Raw genomic sequence first — 22,087 nt, 5'->3', positions numbered from 1 at the left:
TGTCTTGGCTGACTTGAGCTTGTAAAATGAACCATGATGAAGGGTTCCTCTCACAACATGCAGGAGATGAAATGCAATTTAAAATAGTAATTTTGCAAACTGCAGTAGTAAAGTAATAAATGTAAAGAGTCCAAAACTGAGAAGCAATTAGTGAAATGGAGTGTCTTTATTATTATGTCTCTATTCTCAGGTATTGCTAACAGGTTTACGTTTCAGAGGTTGAACAACTATTTCATTTTCTCGTTTTTTGTTTTCTTAGAATGTTTTCCTTTGCATTACTGTAAAACAAACAAAATCAAACAAGCAAACCAAGTATCAGCAAACTAAAAGGGAAGAAGAAGAAGAAACTTCCACGCAGTGCTCTTATGAACAGAAATGTATCTAAGGCAATCTCTGCCCTCTTTTTTTCATATAAAATGCAAATTACAAACTGTGACTGTAACTAAATAAAATCCATGACTTCTCTGGGACCTTTTGCTGGGAGTCTCAGGAAGCCCTGATGGCCTCCTTGAAAAGGCCATAAAGAAATGTATGAAAAACATCTCGCAGAAAAAGAAAAATTTCAGGGATTAGCTGTGTCTGCAAGGAGAGCGTGGCTGTTGATTTCCCCCCCGCCGCACCGGAGGGCGGGAAGAGCGACGTCCAGCAGCCTGCCACAACCGGGGAGCCCACGATAACAGCACCCGGGTGGGAAGCGGGGAAGGAAGCTCCGGCTTCTCCACAACTGCCAACTCATCTAACTCAGTCCATGGTAGGAAGTTACAGCGTCGACAGAAAACGTAAGCTTATCTCTCTGCTCTCTTGACCAGGCAGGGAGGAAAGGACCGGGACTCTTCAGCCACTGCGAAGCCACTGCTGGCAGGGGGAAGAGAGCGCACTGGCCCCTCCGAGCCACTTCTTTTTTTATCGGCATGTTACTCACGTGGCTGGTACTTGTTCCAGTTTGTGTAGCTCACGGAGCGATTCTTTCCTGCTGCACTTAGCCAAAAGTATTCTCCTGTGTTGTTAAGGTCTTGCAATCCTATCCAAAAATAAGTTCTCTCAGATTCTACCATGCTACCGATCATGCTGTTGATAAAAGCTTGTTCAAACCTTAATAAAATAAACAAGACAAAAAGTTTATTAGAATAAAATAAGTCAATTGGTTTGTCAGTGAACAGCTCTCATGAAATGATTTAAATTATGCGAGAAGAGAAAAATATATAAGAGGTACTTAATTTTCTTTATAGAATGCTGTGGGGAACATCAGGCACAAGTCTGTACCATAAACCACAATTTTTCCCTATTTTTTTTTCAGCATTTGGGCACATAGAAGAAACAGCAGATTAAGATCTTACAAGCTCAATGCTCAAACTGCAAGATGTAAAGACAGAATTAACGATGCACAAATAAAAACAAGAAACGCCTTGCACGAAGGAGAAAAGATAGCGGGGTCTGAAAAAGCTACAGAAGAAAGAAAAGAAAAGAAAAGAAAAAGCTCTGCACAGAAGTAACCTATTAGAACCGGGACACAAACTAGCGCTAAGAAACCAGAGCTGAAGGACTCAAAGCACTAGCTGATCTCACTACAGAAGGAATCACTTTTTCCTTCTTATATTCATTCAAGTTATGTGAGAGATTTACGCCTTTTTGCAAGTAATAATTGTTGCATATAGTAACCCATTTGTCACTTAAATGTAATTTATTCAAATATAATTGGTATAGGATTATACAAAAATGCTTCAGTTTATGAGCACATTTAATCAGCTTCCTATGAAAATACATACAGCAAAGTAAATTCCCAGTTTGATAAAGACTTATACAACTTCTTGGTTTCACACACTGTGAAAAGAACGGCTAAATACCGTAAGGATGACACTAATGTAAAAAACTTAATGTATCTGTAACACTGAGAGTGACTGAGAACTGTTATTTAATTTTCATTTCCTCTGCATGTCTCTCTTCATATCAACTCTCCTTCCTCTACAACCTACTTTTTAATGAATATTTTAGGTTCAATACACTGAAAAGTTTTTGCATTTTTCACACCAGAACAACAAACCTCAGCAGTAATTAAAAAAAATAGCTAAACTAACAACTAGCTTCCTTTGCCACTCCAACACTGGAACTGGGAACTAACATCGTAACAGTCATGGCTACCCAGCAAAAATCAAATAAAAAGAAATAAGCAGAAAAAGACAGAAGACGTGCTTCCAGTGCTGTGCAGTGTGCCCTCAGCCCCCTGTGATGTTTGAGCTGCAAATGCTCAGCTGCGAGAATTTGTCCTTTATCCTCCCCGTAAGGATTGCTGCCGTACTGCAGTACGGCGCTGTGTGCATTGTGCACAATCCTGAAAGCATCTGGCAGGCCAAATTCCCATCGATGTAAATCCTTATGTGGGGTAGCCTGTGCTGTCCTAAAATTTCTGTCAGTCATCTGATTGCCGGTGGTTACAGTACTTCCCCTGTCCTAAAGGGAGGGGAGATTTCCTCCTTAAGTTTTTTTTTTTCACAGTAAATACGTGGAGGTTAAAGTATGTATGTAATATAACTATCAGTATGTCATAAACTTCAATGGGAATCCAACATACAGGGTAAATCACAAAGAGATCAGAGAAAACCCAAGCGTCTGGACATCTGCAGAGGAGAAGGCCTTTGCTGAAGCTGGAATACAGGTAAACAGGAACAAAGCAAGGGAAGACAGACCTCAAATGCTTTCAAACATTTACTCTCTCCACCTATTTGCTGAGAACTCACGTAAAATGCATACATACATATAATCATTTATAAAACGTAAATTGATTTGGATTAAAACTTGAAATATTTTGATTAGAAAAATTAAATATATTTTCATTTTTCAGTATAGTTTCCAAATACACTAACAAAATTTCTTAAAGATGTTACATACCACTGTAGAAAGCATTTTGTTTAGATTCCTGCACGCTCACATGTATGCACATTGCTATAAGTGTTTATTAGCCTAACAATTGCTTTTTACTAACTTTATTTTCAATTAAAAAATAAAGCAAAGCAGACCTTTGATTTTAGCCAATGTTAGTAATTATGCTCGCCTCTCACACAAATATTATTTCATAACGGTAATATCTTTTGCCATGCAACACTTTCTAAAGTTAGAATAGCTCTTGTTAGAGGTATCTTCACGCTGTCTAATAGGATTAACTACCTGTTTGTTACTGATACAAGTGCAGATGGGCAGAAATAACCACTGGAAGCATGTTCAAAACTTCGAGGGGTACTGTCGATTTTGTAACAATATCCACCATGTCTTTCCCATCCCTTAAAAGAAATGAACATTATTTTATAGATTATTAATTATTATATAGTTGTTAAAAACTTGATCCCCTTTTGTACTTTCTGCCTGATCATCACTGACATCCCTATAGCCCTTTTCCTTTCTACCGTGGTTCAAGAGTGGTTACCCTCAAGGTCACTGAAAACTTGAGTAAATTTAACAAAAGTTTAAAGTTTAAATCCTTAAATTGTGCAAAAACTGACTTAACACACACACACACACACAAAATAACATGTTTAATGGGTACGACAAAAATGTGGGCAACAGTTAAGGCACTCTCCCTGCATACTACTTTTGTTTCAATTTTATACTTTGAATTTTGTTTTACTGACTGAGTTTTGGGGAGGTATGCCAGGCCCCTCAGCCAGCCATCCCTTTGGCATGAAGCGTGTAGTAGCACTTGTTGGTTTCCACCTGTGGTAACTCATTGCTGATATCTAATACCTGAAGTACAGGGTAAACACTGCCATGTCAGATTCAGTTAAGTTGTTATAAAAAAGGATTACAGCTGCCCTTTGTTTTCAACTGTAAACAGAAATATTTATTCCAGAAACTGCTGGCCTTTCATACAGCAATGCACTCTAGTTATTTACCTTTTCTCAGCTCCCTTTCTCATTTTCAAATAGAACTTCCAAATTAAAAAAAACCATTAAATTAACAAACATCCTACTGTAATAATGCAGAATTAAAATGACACATTTTCATGGTTTATCAGATGCGCCAGAACACTGAGTCAGTGGCCAGCCTGCCTCATTTCTTCTTATTATTAATCTTTTATTTCTTGTTATTCATCTCCGGGTGTCCAGAAGATGCTACCAGGACTGGTGTGAATTCTGCCTGTGTGAGTTCACGCGGTGTACCTGCCTGGTCATCCTGCTTGAGTGTTTTAAATAATCAAGAGAATAAAGAGATAATAAACCATCTCTGTCTAAACCTGAAGCCACACACAGACAGGAGAACCAGCCGATCTCGTTTTGCCTCTTCCGTGAGGGAGGTGCTGCTTGCAGGGGAGCTCACAAAGCAGCACGACAGGGAGCAAGCACAGCACCCAGGCGGGCACCAACAAACACCGCTTGATGGTGACTTTAATAGCAAAAGGGGAAAAAAGGGGAAACGGATAAGCTCTTTTTCTGCTATCCATCCTCAGGTGCAATAAAATGCACAAGAAGATGCTGCAGACGTATTCAGGACAGCAATCAAATATTATGCACCTCCCTCAGCCCTGCTGAATCTGGGGAGGCAAATTTCAGCTTCTAGTTAGGAGCGTGTTTGCTGTCAGGGTAGCTGACAGCTCTGCTGCCTTTTACTATCATCCCCCTTCAGTGCTTGGAAGATGTCTGGGCACAGCCCTTCGTATGGCGCGAAAGCACAGAAGCAAAACGAGCTGTAATAACAATTTCCATGGTTTCACCTGAGAACAACACGTATGCATTGCTCAGATGCTGGCTTTGCAAACAAAAATAAACTGGGCTGAGGCTCTTCCCTGTCTCCGTACCGATGAGCTGGGACTTCCTCATGGGAAAAACGCGTTGGCAGGTGCCGAGGGCTCTGCAGCACCCGAGGACCCAGTGGGCTCTCGGCAGTCCCACGGGGGACACAGCAATGCCGCTTTCACCTTGATCTGCACTTACAACTTGGGGGAGCAGGGGCTGGAAGAGGGCTAAGTATTGACCAAAAAAACCCTCTACGGGGACACAGGTAAGAAACACCAAATGTCTAGTTTCCTTCAACTGGAATTCTTGAGTGTAAATTCTCTCACTTATATGCACTGGTTTGAATGAAGCAAACACAATCATCCTAACCTCTTGGAAATTTTAATCTGGAGCAAATGGCACTGCATAACCTTCCTCTTAAAGCTTTCTTGGTGCCTAAAGACTGGAGTAAAGTAATTTGACGCTAATCTTTACTTTAAAAAAAATAACAAAATTGTGGAGTAACTGGAGGCTGGTAAGCTTGCATTGAGGGCAAGCACAGATTGAGAAATTCCAAACTTAAAAGGCTGAGTGGTCAATAAAATGGCAGATGGCATTCTGTACAGATTGATGCACATGGGGACCTCCCCTGCACCCCCCAATCATTTCATGTATGAAGTGAGGGACAGCTATCTCACTCCCACTGTGCAGGAATGAGATTTGGGGGTTATGATGGTTAAGTTCCATGAAACATCAGCTTAGTCAAAAAGTCAAATTGAACCTTAAGAATTGTGAGGAGAGAAGGAACAGAGAAGGTTACTCTGTCCTTTTAAATTCACTTTTTGCCATTTTTTGGAGTTCTGACCCCCAATCTCAGAAAAGGATATTAGAAAATAAGGGCATCAAGGGTGATGAAATGTATGGAGCTGCTTCCACATAAGCAGTAACTGAGCAGGTTGGGACTCTTCAGCCTGGAAAAAGGAGATACTTTAGGGAGGGTATGACACAGATCTACAAAATGGTGAGTGCCAGGAAGGTGAGTGACTACTTCAGTGCAAGACCTTGGGGACGGCAAACAAAGCTAAGCTAGCAGGAGGAAGGTTCAACATGGAAAGAAGGTGGCATTTTTTCATTCAAAGGGTGGTAGATTTATAGATCTCCTCGCTAAGTAATGTTGTGAATGCAAAGAGTTCGCATGAGTTCAAGGGGAAGCGGACAAGCACTTGGAGGGGATACCCGATGCGGGCTGTTAGATACACAAATCTTAAAAGGCTCAGGAAATCCCCTGAGTGGTTGGGGGTCAAGGGAGAACCGGGGGAAGCATTATCTGTATTTGCCCTGTCCTGCTCTTCCCCAAACATCACTTGCAGCCACCTGTGGGAAGCAGAACACGAGGCCGAATGGACCCCTATTCTGAGCAGCTGCCCTTCTGCTCTTTACGAGGTTTTGTAGCCTGAATAGCAATTCTCTTCTTAAAAGTACAATTCTCTCCTGTTACAACAGCCGTAAAGACAAATGCTCAATTTAGTACTATACTGTTAGCTTTTGATGCACTAATTAAAGTGTAGAGGACTGGAGAAAGTCACCAGTACGAATACAGTCAGTTCTGCACACAGAAACCTCCAACTCGATTATCAAGCAGCTGACAGCTCCACAACCTGTTTCAAAAGCTGGTTGAAAGAAAATGTTTAAAACTCTTATTTCAGTGTTGGGGAAAACTGCCCAGAGAATCTGACCTTTGGAAAAAAATATTTATTCTCGGTAATAGCCTGCTGACTAGGAAAAAAGAATAGTTGACCTGCTAAGGGAAGAAAGCGCTTAGCACTTTTTATGTCTTAGGATGACAGACGCGTAGGAAAAAAAGAGCTCAGGTTTCTGGTAACTTGATAGGGACATAGTGCAAAAACTGCGATCAGCAGAACCACAGAAAAATGTTAAAGGCTAGTTCATCTGATGCACAAGTCGTAAAATCAACATGAGATGAAAGCTCAGTAAGAACACATAAGACTATAAAGCTTTAGAAAAGCAAACAACTGTGCCCGAGGCCAAAGCTCCCTGAGAATCTACTCGCGATCCAACGTGAATGACAGTACGAGGCTAATGAAGCAAAAGATCAAATGTGAGAAACGCCAATAGATATTCTGTACGTTTAAGGTAAGTCAGCAACAGAAAAATGGGGGAAGAAAAGGTAAATCTGGATGAAATAAAGACTTAGCCCTGGAAAATCAGGCCAATAACTAGCAACAACATATACATTGAATGTTAAAAGAAAGTGAGTTGTCAAGACAAAATGTCTGAAATCAAATGTAGCTTTGAGTAAGCTTAGTACTGACTTCTTTTGATTACATGAATGTAACTTTTTTCACATTAGAAAGAAAAGCATCTATTGAAACCAAGGGACTATAACAGGGTTCAGTGTATGTTTTTACAGGGTGTGAAACATCAACAAGCAGAAATTTATCACGAGTAGGAAGTTTGCCAGAGCAGACCAAACTACCTATGACCAGTGACTTAATCTCTTGAGTCTCGATCCTGTGAGGTACCAGAAGTAGAAGTGCTGTCAAGCTCCTGACTACAACTGGAAGTCTTGATGCTCTGCACATTTTTCACATGGTCAGGACCGTGACAAACCTTTCTTACACTAATAACACACAGAATTCATGAGTGATGAAATACATTGGTCCAAATGAAACAAATGCAGTTACCCTAAACTTTTGGAAATGTTAAGCTGGAACCAAGAGTAACTTCTGCTTCCATAATGGTATGACCAGAACACTGGATCTGACCGCTGTACGTCTGGGGAAAGATTGCATCTGACTCCAAACAGTTCAGCTTCAGCCTTCTTATAATTCAACTGAACTGGTTGTTTCTTGACTTCTCAAGAAAAAGGACAGGAAATTAAAAAAGGAAGACAATGAGCTAAAGAGTAAAGCAAGTTAGAAAAGAGAGATTTTTGTTGATAGAAAAAGAGGTTCACAAAACTCCTCTGGAGTTTTGAATAAAACACAAAGTCTACAGGTTTGCTCTTTTCACACTGTGAAGAGGAACCGATGGCAAATAAAATCATACTTTACCATGTTACCTTTTACTACCAGAATGCAGAGCCTAAAAGCCTGAAAACCTGTTGCAATGCCCTATTTAGATAGCTGTACTCCTTCCCATTTGTGTTTGAAAGCAAAAGGAATGCTAATGTACGAGTAGAAGAGTTCACTCTCCGTGTCAATGAAACTGATTGTTTTTCACCCTGACATTCCATTTCAATGTATGAAAACCATGTGTGGGATGAGGCATCATATAACAGCCATTATTTGCACAGATGGCGGACAAAAGGGTTTTCACTTTTGATCTAGAAAGAAATAGGAACTTGGGTCACAACTGCTGACAACGCAACAAGCCATGAAAGGCATCTCGGGAAAGCTTTTAATCTTACATTAAAATTTAGTTTACATACTTTTAAGGCAAACAATGAGATTTTTCCTAGCAAAACATGCATGTCTAATATGAAAAACTAAAATTATCTATCTATTTACATTCCTATGTTCCATAGCTACATTTAGAGGTTTCCTATATAATTCTATGTAAGGCTGTAAAACAAACGAAAAAACCACAAAACCCCTTACCTCTGGACAACTTGATTCTAGCTCAGGAGACACATTATTAAATTCCCCTGCTTTTTTGCAAATGTAGAAAGATCTGTCTTCACATTTTTTAACCTTCCAATGTCCCTCCTAAGGGATAAAAAGAAGTATATTCTGTACATAGTAATATTCTCCTGCATTTCTATACATACATTAGATTACACTCCCTCCTCCTGTTTTAACTTCTCAGTTAAAACAAGTAATCTTTCTCACTCTATTCATTTATTTAGCCTTAGATGGACCATTTATTTCTACCAACGCTGTCAGCAGGACTTTTCAAATCAATCATACAAAAGGGTTTGTCTCTTTGAATCACACTCTGGGATGTAATGCATCTTAATTACCTAACACTATGGCCATGCCAGAGCACTTACTTTTCAGAACAGATAGGAACTTTCTTCCTATCTATTATAGTTCTTTGTAAGATTAATCTTCATATTTGAACAGTCCTTACTCAAGGTATTACAAAGTTTGTATGATATAATTTTCAGACATCTATACATACTGGACACGTACCAAAAATAATGCTTGAAGAATTTTATCTTGAACGTCCTTTTTCTTTGTATTTTACATTTTCATTTGTTTGTTTACACTTGCAAACTGAGTAAAATATGGTTTTGTGCATCTAAACCCCACAATTTTACCAAAGTCCTATTTTCTGCTTCCAATGGGAACCCACTTTTCCAGGTCACTGTAATTGTCTTGGCTTTCCCATGAGTTAAAGATTGCAACCTGGACCCACTACTGGAGAGACAACAGAAACTCTTTTTGATACAGTTTTCACACTTACACAAAACATACTTTACAAAAAAAATTTGTTTATAGTGCTACTTACGCAAGTCACGTATTAGTGAATTTAAGTACTGTTAATTGTAAAAGTAAAGTAAATTTATGACCAAATTACGAAAAAATTGACAGTGCCATGAATACCGATAAGACAGGACATAATGGTATTGGAACATTACTCCCAGTTTTACAACACCTGACTGATTTGGGGTCAATCTTACTGCTGTCAACTTCTATAATTTTATGCAGATCTAGTCTACTATCTGTTTTTGAAAGATGCTACATAAATTTATAAATATTGACAGCAAGATAAAATAGGCACAGCTGACAGTTTTTCAAAACATGAATTTGAAGCTTTCAAGTCCAGAACTGATGCATCATAAATTATGATACTTGGATTTTAAATTACTTTGTCTTTATCAAAATACCTACTCATATTTGTTCTCTTCCATTTGGCAAGCTTTATGTACGTAACATTTTTTATTGAACATAAGCTCAAAATCTATGATTAATTTTCTGTGCATCAGTGCTGCAGAATGTATTGCTTTCTAAAGGCTACATTGCATTTATCACAACATGAATATATTATGAATCAAAAACCAAATTCATACTACAGGTCATGGTTTAAAAAAGTACGCACAGTGAGAAAATACATTATTATGAGCTAAAATAAAAGTGTCTGCCTAATTCTTTCAAAAAGAAAAGGAAACTTACAGATCCTTGTGCTGAAACACAGAGTTGTCCTGTTCTTTGAAAGGTGTTAGGTTCTTGGCTGTGCCAGTTAGAGAATTTTACTGGGGTGCTATCTGACCACTCAAAAACAAGGGGGGCGTTATTACTGTATAACCCAATCCATGTTTCATTTACATTTTCTGTAAAAGAATAAGTCAGTTCAGATTTTAATGGTGAAGAAATAAGGCCTGTTGTTCCTGTAACATCAACACCACCATTAAAAATTAGTCATGGGATTTTCATAAGAATTACCTTCTTCCAGGAAAAAAAAGACAGCTGTATAAACTTTAGGAAACCTTACCAAGGAGATAATGGTCTACTGCCCTTGAAGACTAAATTGTTTCAAAAATAGATCAACACACGCGATAATATGCTTTGAAAACCTGAAAAACACAAATCAAGAGCATATGCACTTTTTTGAAGTGCATGGGGCAGAAAGCCTGACATGGAAGGGAAAGATTTCTTCTTGTAACCTTCCATGGCACACTCAGCTTTAGGTTTCTCTGAGCGATGTTTCTAAGTTCCAGTGACAGCACAGCTGTAGCCACGGTGGCTGGCAAACATAGGAAAGACAAGGCTTGAGGTTTGATGTAATGTCTTACTTGACCCGCTACTACAGCCAGAAAAATTAGACAGGCTTTCAGGCGTGTAAGCCCTTCTCCTGAAGAGAAGCCTGAAGCAGGTCTGAAATAGAAGCAGCAGACTTTGAAGCTGAATACAAGCTGAGAACAACTACATCTATCCATTACAGCATCTCTGGAAATACCTGTATTTGGTATCTATGGAGGGTGTTAGTAGAGGTGAGGAAGATGATACAGTGGTTAATCCCCTAAGAGAAAGACAGACAGGACAGCAAAGAGGATTGGTGGCAGGAGGAATGATAATGGGAGATGATGTCCAGTAAATCCAGCGTAACACACCATCCTGCAACCACAGCTGATGGGACAGAGTTGATAAAACATGTCACTGTGCCCCAGCTCCGGTAAGCTTAAACTCATGGCCAAATTGTGCAGCTCTGCCAGCACACCGATGTCAGCTGGAGGCACAAAACATTCACTTTTCTTTGCTGCTGTTATGACAACAAAAGTCTTGGCACTGCTGCACTGAAGAGCTTTTGTTCATTAAGTTCCTTGTATAATTATGCTACCTCTTAGGACAATGTGGACTAGCAGAACTCCTTTGATACACCCTGCTGCCATCAAAGGGGACTCTGCCAACATACTAGCAGCAGCTGCAGCAACTTTGCAGTGTGGACAAGGCCAGCTTGTATGCAAAAGATACTCTGAGTTATTGTGGCTTCTAAGCACAACTCTTGCATAAGGATGATCGCTGAGTATTTTGCAAGTTTGCAAGGAACTAGCCAAGAGCAGGAAAGGACAAAAGCCATGTTTACTGTGGCCTCACTGTGTTTACTTTGTTGATTCATTTCTTCATTTGAAGTATGGTTATTGGAGAAGGTGATGCTATACATTTTTAAGACCCCTAGGAGCAGCATGCGTCATGCTGTCTTTTTTTGTAAACATCATTGGGGTGTGCCATGTAATATAGTGCTTAAGTGGCTAACAATGTTAAAGGGCTGCACAAAAGAGCATCACAAAACACTTCAAGAAACACTACACACTTGAAACTAACTCCAGAAAACTCACCACTTTCAAGCAAGTTAAGGAGCAGCTCTGCATCTGCCATAGAGGATATACTAATGAGCCCGCTATTGTCACTTTGGCATGAGATAAAAGCATCGTTCCAGCTCTTCTCCTCTTTAGGAAGTCTGTAGCAGTTGCGATTGTGTGGGTACCAGCCGGCATCACAACGAGTGGGATAATACTTCCATGTATCTTTTAATTAAGCAGACAAAGTTTGTGTATATTAGATAGAATTGCCAAGGTTATGCTATGTTCATAACACATGCAGAGCTATTTTTTTATCTTCAAACGCTGAAAACAGAGTCGTCCAAGATGACTTAAGGAGGCCAAAACACATGCTCTATGGAACATCACCTACCAAGCAAACTGAAATTTCTCCCACTTTATTTTATGATTCAACCATTTGGGCTGCTGGACTAGTGCAAACACACTAATAGATCTGTTACTCAGTTTAAAACATGTTGATCTCCCTTATTACCTCTGAACCTGATTCAAAGCCAGCTAAAGCCTTTTCAGATGCATTACCTACAAAAAGTTTGGGTAAGTCCTTTCTCATTATCTGAAACAAGTAAGGAAACTTTCTTCTAAGTTATCAGGAAGAAGCTGAACCTATGTAAGTTGTTCTTATCAAAACAAAAATTAATGTTCTAATAAACTCAATTCTGTGTTTAACTTTCCCACAGAATGGGAGTCTGAGGCATTCTATGTATTATATATCCTATACTCGTTATATAAACACTTTAAAGAAATATATGTACAATGCTTTTTTGTATATCAAAAGTACAGCATGCCATAAAAAACACTGCAAATTTTGAGCTGCATTTATATAATTTTCTTCTCTGTGGGCCACTGGTTAATTGCATTTGAAGCTGAAAACCTATTTCTAAACTCAAAAGTGTGGCTTTATTGTAATATAAAGAGAACGAGCATTCTGTAAGCCTCTGATCATGTAAGGAGCCAGTTAAACGCTATGTATATTAAAATTATTTGTTAGTTTTAAGACGCTCAACATGTTTTCCAGGACTGCATTGAAACAGAAGAAAGTGTTATTACATCAGTTAAAGTAAACTGTATTCAACTTAAACTAGCAAACCCCTACATTTACTCCAGCTAAGACTCTCTTCTGCTAACTTTTTATTCAGGTGGCTTCCTCTTGTTCTCCTTCCACACCCATAAATAGGATACAGTAGCACTGAAAGACTTACCCAATGTTTCACGCTCTGTCTTATTTAAATATTTTTTGCATATAAAAGGCAATCCAGATTCACATAAATAACTTTGCCAGCCGTACTTCAATTTTGAATTAATCACTGCACAATGATTTTCTCTAAAACGGTTATCAGAGACATCTGCAAACACATTTTTGAGAAGCACAAAATTACAAAAAATCAGTTCTTACTTGTAAAATGGTGGTGTAAGGCTCTCTGCATCTTACTGAATGAATGTATAAACATCCGTGCACACCCAAACTTCTAGTAGTATTACACCGATACTATGGACAGCTAAACATTGACCATGATTTATACACGTGTGGCAATCCCTCCTTGGCTGCTGCTATCAGATAAGAGGCTGAAATAAGCTCTAGTGTCTGTTATATCTGCTGCTGGACAGACCTCAAAATGTAGCAAATCAAGTCACAAAGCTCGTGTTAATGTGCTAATGTTAATTACAGCATGTAAATGTAAACAAATTGAAACTGCTTTCCTCCATGAAACCAGCTAAAGCATAGCTTTTAAATATGCAACTGGTATCTTAAAAACACCTTTAAAAGCAAACGACGAAAGGGCTAGATCATTAATGCTTTGAAAAGATCCGTCTCAATTGATGCCACATCCCTAGAAGGGGCTTTTAGTTCATGAATATGAGTAAATATTTCTACAAAAAAAAGAGGTACACTCGTTTGCTTGATTCACTTTTCAAACGCAGCTGTAGGAACAGCAGTCTTGTATCAAGCTGCAGTTACAGAGAGCATATAATTACACTGCTATAACATATCCAAGAGGAACATCAAGTACTTGCTCTCCAGTTCACAAACGCTAGCGGTGCTCCATCTGACCACTGCCAGCCAGCATCTTCCTCCAGGCGATTCAGGCCCGTCCACAGCATCACGTCTGTGGCGTTTAACTGCCCTGAAACAGCAAAAATAAATGGAGTAATACTTCATGCTTTCCCCATGTTTTAAAATATCTACAGGTATAGATCTGCTGTCCTGACTTGTTACAACAGGAATAAAACAAAACTTCAAATCAGTCTCCAGAAAGTTCAGGCTGTTTTTTCTGTCCTTAGAAAAAGTCTATTAGTTTGTTAATTAACACAGAGATGAAAAGGAATAAACTCAGAAGTCCACATCCTTCAAAAGCTACTCATCCTGCAAACCCTTCCTGCAGAAGTTGTTGCTGACCTTAGAAGTTAAATCTAGAACAAGCAGCTACATAAACGCTAGCCTGTTTCAGCTTTCCGTAAACCAAACAACTTTCAGTCCCTTTACAGCCTGCAGGCATATCAAAAAGCTAGTGAAATAATTTTAAAAATTTCCTGTTAACTTATATCCTGCAATTGAAAATCAGCAATAATGAGAAACAATGGGCAAGAAACCTGAGGCAGCCTTTCGCGGGCAAGAAACCTGAGGCAGCCTTTCGCATCACAGCTCTACCACCCGTTCCTCCGCTTGGTCCTCTCCACGCACGCTAAAATACCCACGAAAGCCATGCTGTCAGAAGGCTCTGCAAAATTTGTCTGAGATGCTTGCTGCACGGGGGAAAGCAAAAGGCTTATCAGAGAAGGAATACCATCCATTTATGAAAACAGAGTTGGCATTTTTTCCATGCAGGACATTTACTTCAAGCCTGCAGAAATGTTCTCGTCGTTCACATTTGGTGACGTCCAGCTTGCAAAGAAAACTTAACAGGAGAAAGGGACACCAGGGTACACTGCAGAGAAGGTGCAATTATACAAATATTTGTATAATTCTCCAAAGAAAACAAACACACTCCATAACCACAGCTGCAAGAATGAATGGGAGTCTCTGTGGGGAGGGAGAATTAAGACAATTACACCCTCACATAACACATACCACCACTTCTGCACTCGGGTTATTAAGGTGGTAACTTACCTTCACCCTTGCTTTTGCAAACAGCTCTACTGAGGTGTGTTATGTGACGAAGCCTCGCAAGCAGCAATGGGAGAGACATCACACAGCGTATTAAGCCCCAAAGCTTACCCCTTTTTCATGGGTAAAGAGGAGATCTAACTACAGGTTTCCTACAAGGTCCCCAGAGAAATGTCTACTCACTGCTTAAGTTACTTATGTAGTTCTGCTCTTCGGGGTCGGTGATGCTCAGCAGGTCTCCTCCTTGCAGCTGACAGGCGGCCTGTGCCTCACGCCAGGTCAGCACAGATGCAAGGTTGAACTGGTAGCAAAGGTGCGTGTCGGGGTTCTTCTTCCAAAAAACATCGCAGCCGCTCTCTGCTCAAAAACAGACTCGTCACCAACAGCCCAAGACTACAAACTAATCAGAAATATAACACCTTGAACAATTCAATTAATTTACGACAGTAGCATCCCAATGGAAGCACGATTATGAACTCCTTTCATGTTCCTTTGTTAAAGAACATATGGAAATAGGGCACTAACGGAACAAAATGTTGTTCCATATTTCATATGGTTGATAAAATACTCAGGAGCTGATCTGCAGCTGGTGGTGATTTTCACAGCTCTCATGAAGCCAATGGAGCTATGTTTTAATTTACATCAGCTGATCATTTGTTCCTAAAGCTGAATGTTGAAATATTCAAACTATGAACACCTCACCCAACTTGTGGAGGAGCAGTCACTGGATGTCCAGATAGATACAGATAGAACCTTGTACTCAAGAGAATAAACTTCTATAATTACAAAGTATAAGCAAGGCTGAAAATACCATCTATTATAATGGTTGCCCAGAAATCCCCATTACAAAGACTCATTCACAGCTGTTTTTAAGATGCTTTGGAACAGAGATCTGAAACATAGCTTGAGCAGGGAGGGTTTCTCCAAACCACTTCTGCTGATAGAAGACACTATTTTGCTTATTTATGCAAGAAGCTGGAATAGTCACGAAGATTATACATCCAAAATCTTTCCAATAACAAGTATTTTTAAAGCTATTGCTTCTAAGTGTTCTAGGCCCAAGACACGTCCAAGTAGTGCACAGAAGAAAAGGAATGTGCAAGATGTAATGCAGCCAAAAGCAGAACATCACTTTGCAAGAGCAACCCTTACTTTACATGCCTCGGAGAAGCTCCCTATGTATCACTGGGACAGAGGAGAGAGAGGTTTAGCTGCCGGGCAAGGTCAATGGGCTGCGCAGAGTAACATCTTTTTGCTCACCCCCTGTAGTTTTGCTTTTGGGATGAGGACTTGGGTCTCCAAAGGCCAAACGTGATAAATTATGATAAAATTTGCTGAAGTCTTCTTTTGCATTTTTTTAAGAGACATTCCCCTCTAACAGAAGGGAAGTAATTCAAAACAGAGTGCATCCTAGAATACCATCTTACCAGCATTTGGGCAAAACCCCCATTTTTCATCTTGTTCATAGTGAGTTGTTGTGGCACACCAGTCAAATTCCTTTCCATCTCTGGTACACTCATAATACCACTTGTTGTTATATTTAAATGGAAAAATGCATGGGAAACCAAAAGAATTTCCCAGCAAGGTGTATGTTTCTGGAATAAACAAAATGCAGAGATTAAAAGAATGCAGACTACAGAAATTTCTTCGCCCCCATATTTCATTATTCCCGTTTTTAGCAGCAATGATAAAAATAAAATGTCTAAAGTTATTTTCCAATTTTAATTTATAACTGATAACACAGCATTACAAGTTTGAGCAGTATAACTTCAGTGAACAGAATTTGGAAATAATAGTTTATTTAATTTCTCCATGAAACAAGGCACATTCTCATAACTTACTACAACTGAAAAAAAAGCCAACCCAAAACCTGAACAATTAACATATAAAATCTGCACTTACATTCAGAACTACGTAAAACAATAGTTAGCACAATCAGTACACGCTCAGATGCAAACTCTACTTTTTTTTTGTTAGTCTATGACAGACAAGCAATTTAGCATTATTTCCCCTGCTCCTCCCACTCTTTATAAAGTGGATTTCTAATGTTTTTTCCATTCTCTTTGTCATTCTATGGGAAAGGAAATGTGAAAGACAAAGGAATATTAAATAAACTTTTAAAAATAAGTTTTTATACCATGGAGAATAATAATCTAGCTAAAGAACTGATGTTACATACATCTGTTGTCACAATCAATTAATGCCTTATAAAATATTTAAAATATTTTCCTATTGTACTTTAAGTATCAAAATATTGAGAGAATCCAGTGCAACTGAAAGCTGTAAAAGCTTTACCTCAGTGAGTGTCTCCTTAACCTCAGAGCTTTTACAAAAGGTCAAAGAACCACAATCACACTTAGAATGAAATTGTTTGTCAAAGATCCCATGTTGATAGCCTAAAGATCAAAGTCCTTCAACTACAGAATCAGTACATACTGCCAGGTTCCTAGAGGTTTCCAGAGTTAATGGCTGGCTGCACACATATAAAAAAGCAGTTTACACATTGTAAATCCCCTTTAAAGCCTTCTGATATGAACAGATGATACAAAGAACATGGGTTTAAAAAAAAAAATCAGGATTGCTTCTCTGTCTGCCCGCTACCATGCTGCTAGCTACGGAGGTGCAAGGGATTATCTCAGTCCTGGCAAGAAACCAAATTCAACAGCTATAGACCTCTCACCACAGTTATATACATTTTTTCTTTGAAGGTAGAGGTGCCGCCCCGACCTGGTGGACTAACAGGCTGGCTTGCATTTGCATGTGCATAAGCTAAGGTAGAAGGAGGAAAATAGAAATTGGAGGTGAAAGAGATTTTGCCAACGCAATTAATTACTTTGGTCCTGAAACTAGGCTAGAAGCGTCTGCCTAAGGCTGATCTTCTTCTCCCAGATGTTGCAGTACTAGGGCTAAACCAGGTCTACTTTCATCTCGCTATGTGTACATAGCAAACGTGTAAGACTTTTGGTGGGTTTAAGTATTTTCTGTCTGGTCTTAAGTATAAACTCTGCTAGGTTTTAAAGAGGTTGGACACTGTAGTGCTTTCCCAGTTATCACAGCTCCTAAAGGAACAACTTTGGAGTTAGCAGAGACCAAGCCCAGCTACACCTACAGAGGAAACCACTGAGACCAGATCTGCAACACAAACACCCAGTTCAAATGGGGAGAATCAACAGCTCTAGTCTGAGACACGCTGTGCAAACATCAAGTCTTTCGTTCTACAGAAATGCCGAGGAAGGGGTCAAGGTACAGTCTGTCTGTTGCTGTTTGTAGTCAGTGGGTTTATCTTTGTCCTTATACCTGGAAAACTGTTCAGGTCTGCAGACCTGGATCTTGACATACATTCCTACGCCTTCACTAGCTGTAGAGCAGGATTAATCAAAAGCCTGATCTCTGCTCCAAAGTTTGGCACGTTCAGAGTCCAGGTGCTGAACGTTGCAAACATTCGGTTCATGCACGCTGCAATCACAGACTGATTTTCAGTGATGAGAATTCCAAATCCTTCATTATCTCTCTTTGGGTTTATCTGATAATGAAAGCTGCAGGACAGGCAACAGCAAATCCTTAGTTCCCCTTTTTATTTTATAGAGGATTTGAAATGAGCATTTCCTGGTTTGCAAGGATACTGGTGCTTTTTTGGGTCCATATAACAGATAAGGAAAAAAATCAATTGTGTGGTATGCTCACCTCAACCATTGCATACAAAAAACCCAAACTTTGAGTCCCAAACCACAATAGAGGCTGGAAGGGATAATAAGCACCTGACCTTGCTTCAAAAGAACTTTTGAAAACTTTTCCCATCTACATTTCTATGACAAAATTTTATTTTTACCTTGAAATGGGTGTTCACAAAGGTCTTCATCATAGGACATGTACTGTTTCCACAGACAAGTAGATTTTTTTTTGGCCACAATACGTTTGCTGTTTTCAACGGCTAATCTGTACTCTGATACACCAACTAACGCTTTTCCATCACAATTCCACCATAACGAATATTGAGTTGAATCACATTCAAGCATACTTAGCGGCTGTTCTGGTCTACTGATGTTCAGTCCTAGACAGGTACTTGTGCCTATGTTGAAAAGACGGCGATTGGATACCCATTTCCATAACATGTCTTTTGAGAGTTGACCGCAGTCTGCCAGAACAAGGCCAACTGTGTCCACTTTAATACACATGTTGGAGTCTTCACTTTGGATAATAAATATCCCTTTATCTGTAGAGGGGGAAAAAAAAAGTTTCAGTATGTAGAATACTGCAATTGATCAAATAGTATCGAAAGACAAATGTTTTAGTTGGAGCTATTTAGGAAGAAAACTGAGAATATCCATTAGAATAACTGGCACTTCAGAAAATAAGAGTACTGGTCTAGATTTACTGCCAGCTGAGTTTTTAACATGTGGACCACTTGCAAGATCATAAAAATAAGGCGAAGTAATAATTCTCAAGTTGGATAGCCAAAAAAAAAATGGGGTCCCCAAAAACATCAGTCATGTTTAAAGAAAAAAACAACACTGGTCACCAAGAAATACCCAGTAATGGAGTACAGGTTTAGGTGTTACAAAAAGTCATACTGTTTATTGAAAGCAATTAAAGTAAAAGCGAAAAAGTTTAAGGCTGCCTGCCATATTCTCTGCCATATTCATTCTCCACTCTCTGCAACTATAGAGGCAGAAAGAAAATATTTTGCATTGTAAATAGGATACAGAAAGGGTAGATTTATCTATACCATGACAGCTGGTGGCCAAGGGTTAAAGTATGCCTTCCCTATTGGATGCATATTGTTCAACCATACATGACTACCCTGGACCGCAGCAGATGTTGTGGGGTTAGCCTGACATCCCGGCTTTCTTGGAATCATGTAGAAATTCACTGAACTATGTGACATCACATTATAAGTATGTGAAAAAAAAGTCAGCTGTTTAACGTCTTGGGAGCAAATGTTTAACTGAGCATATAGACTGAAAAAAATGAGGGCAGCTGAGGAACTGGCAATCAGCAAAATATAAACCTGTAACAGTTCAGCTATTTCACTCTGAAATCCAATGGTAATTAACCCATGGAGTTCCTCTCACGTTATAGGCGAGATATTTATTTTATGCCTCAGGAGATTATGCATTGAAAACCTGAGCAGCACTTCCATTTTGCCTTGAAATTTTACAGTGACGATTTCTGCCACGTGTGCTTTCTAGCTGCTGTAATTCACTACACCTAACATCCTGAAGCAGTAACTATAATAAAAAAACCCTCTCAAACTGACATAGCTCACATCTAAAGTATGAGATGCAGAGGTCCACCCAGGTGCTATGTCTGGGTTTAGTACATACAGTTTAGGTGTAGCTCTAGAAGAGATTTTTCAAGCAGCAGTGGGACAGTGCTGTGTAACAGACTGACAGGAGATCAGCTCACCAATACAACGTGCACACAAGCAGAACAGAGAGGATATAGATTGTGGAGAGGTTTTTGGTTACAGATTCTGCACAGAGCACATCAAGCAGTCTGACTTACAGAGAGGACAGAGTCACACTGCAGATTGTATCACTGGTAACAGGGACTGTTTTCCACATGGCTATAGGCATTGGTAGCTTGTGATGGTGTAGGAGCAGGGGCAAGCCTTTCTGACTGGCAGTAGGTGAGAATCAGCCTGTTACATGTCATTGCATCTCCCAAGCACCTAGCAGCTGTCCTAGGTTAAGTCCTTAACCATTTGGGGGAGAGCAAAGTTCCTTTAATCCATGGTATCTGTACAGTGCTCAGGTGTCTGAGCTCACTGAAAAATCATCAGACAACTCTCTGTGACAGGTACCCAGCTTGGCCCTTGGCTTTTGAGTTTTCTGTGAAGTTGTGCAGTTTGTGCTGGTTTCATCCTTCTTATCCAACCCAATCCTCCATGGGCGACACAGACGTCTCTATCTACGCGGCCAGAAAGGGTTTCTGCTTCTCATGCTAGGGTATATCGTTCCCACAGCAGTCTTATCTTGGTTGACCAAGAAAATACGCTGTTCATTTGCTAGATAAGTAGAAGCTGGGATGTTGTTAGCACCAGTAAACACTGATTAATGAGGTTAATTCACCATGATACTGGGATTCACACTTAAATAAACTTCTTATGCAAACTCTCAATCTCTCTACCTTGGCAGCCCATGACAGCTCCCATACAGCAGCTTCCTCGGGATGGGGGGGGAGCAACACCACAACCCAAAGGTGAAGGATTCTCAACCTTTGAATGCCTTTATCTGCAAGGCTCTTAAGAGTTGCAATGACTGCTGAGAAAAGATAAGGGTCTTACACAGTCTACACAAATAACCCAGCTGGAGGATCTCTGTGAATAATAGCATGCTTCCTTTTTTCATTCTGCAGCAACTTATGCCAAGAACAGCCTGACCATAATTCTTGAGCCACACAGCCCCCTTCCAAATGTGGTTTCCGCTCCCCAACTACAAAATGCAATTAGCAAGAGAGTTGTGCTGGCCTGAGGACTGCCAGGTAATTGCCAGCTCAAGGCAGAAGTAAGACACGAGAGCTGGCAGGCTCAGCGACAGCTCCACGTGCCCCTGCTCAGCCCTCTCCTCAAGTGGGGCAATGAGACAACTGGAGCAACACCAAGCCTTGGGAACGCCTCTAGGGCTCCCCTCCTTTCAGCTTGCGAAGCTACGCCATCCATTTTACAGGTGCTGTCATAGAAGGGTTTTGTTACAAAGCTCCTGGGGTCAGGGAGGATTCCTGGGCCCAAAATCCTGCAGCTGAAGAGCTGCGAGGGGCTCTATAAGCTCGTAAGCCCCAGAGGACCCAAGCAGAAAAGGAGATATCCTATGCTTTAGGAACTGACAGGGCGGAGGGAGGCCTTTGGAAACATCCCACTTCTCCTAACGTCCGGGCCCCTCCATACAGGGACAAGGTGACAAGAAACAAAAGTTCCAGAAGCGAAGCCTCAAGCTGATGTGAAGCCACAGGTGAAGAGCTGATAGCTGACCAGTACCTCCAAGTTCCTGTTTACTTAGGTTCAACATAGCCACTCGCGAATAAACGGCTGTAACAAGGAAAACGAGATCTTCGTTTCCTTCCTCCTCACCTCCCACTTCCTTCCCCCCCAAAAAGCAGTGAGAATTGCTTATGTGGTAATAGAGGAAATAACCGAAATTAATTGGAAATGAGAAAAAAATCATCTGTGTTCCCAGGTCCAACGAAAGCAACGGGGAGCGGAATAATAAGCAGGGAGGACGAAAAGGGCGCAAGGCACAGCCAGCGGGGCAGGTTCGCACGGGTTCAGTGCTTGCCCTCGGCCCCTCGCTCCTCCCAAACCCCTCGCCCCTGTGCGGGGTGAGACCTTCACCCTGCCCAAACCCTCCTGGCCGGGGCCGGGCTAACCCCAGCAGGAGACTCGCCCTCGCCTTGACACGTCCCGGCCGCCCGCAGCGCTCGGAGCCGCCGGGGCTCGGGGGAGACGCCGCGGAGCTTCCTCCCCGCTGCACGCCCCGT

The 22,087-nt window shown here is 40.4% G+C and overlaps 1 protein-coding gene across 1 annotated transcript in view; it reads right to left on the bottom strand.

The window, feature by feature from the left end:
• Window positions 1-18,787, bottom strand: part of PLA2R1 (phospholipase A2 receptor 1) — a 39,154-nt gene extending 20,367 nt beyond the window's left edge. Inside the window, exons 1-10 of the mRNA XM_009274914.2 lie at window positions 18,441-18,787; window positions 16,039-16,206; window positions 14,795-14,968; window positions 13,518-13,631; window positions 12,708-12,851; window positions 11,506-11,694; window positions 9,842-9,999; window positions 8,324-8,431; window positions 3,163-3,275; window positions 923-1,092 (exon numbers count right to left, since the gene is read on the bottom strand). Of these exons, the coding sequence (XP_009273189.1) occupies window positions 923-1,092; window positions 3,163-3,275; window positions 8,324-8,431; window positions 9,842-9,999; window positions 11,506-11,694; window positions 12,708-12,851; window positions 13,518-13,631; window positions 14,795-14,968; window positions 16,039-16,206; window positions 18,441-18,786 (1,684 nt within the window). The 5' untranslated portion in view covers window position 18,787. The remainder of the gene's footprint in view (window positions 1-922; window positions 1,093-3,162; window positions 3,276-8,323; window positions 8,432-9,841; window positions 10,000-11,505; window positions 11,695-12,707; window positions 12,852-13,517; window positions 13,632-14,794; window positions 14,969-16,038; window positions 16,207-18,440) is intronic.
• Between the last annotated feature and the right edge of the window lie 3,300 nt (window positions 18,788-22,087).

This window comes from Aptenodytes forsteri, unplaced genomic scaffold (assembly GCF_000699145.1).
Source record: "Aptenodytes forsteri isolate BGI_AS27 unplaced genomic scaffold, ASM69914v1 Scaffold255, whole genome shotgun sequence".
Classification (NCBI taxonomy): domain Eukaryota; kingdom Metazoa; phylum Chordata; class Aves; order Sphenisciformes; family Spheniscidae; genus Aptenodytes; species Aptenodytes forsteri.
The sequence above is the reverse complement of the archived record's forward strand: the minus strand, read 5'-3'. Positions and strand labels throughout refer to the sequence as shown.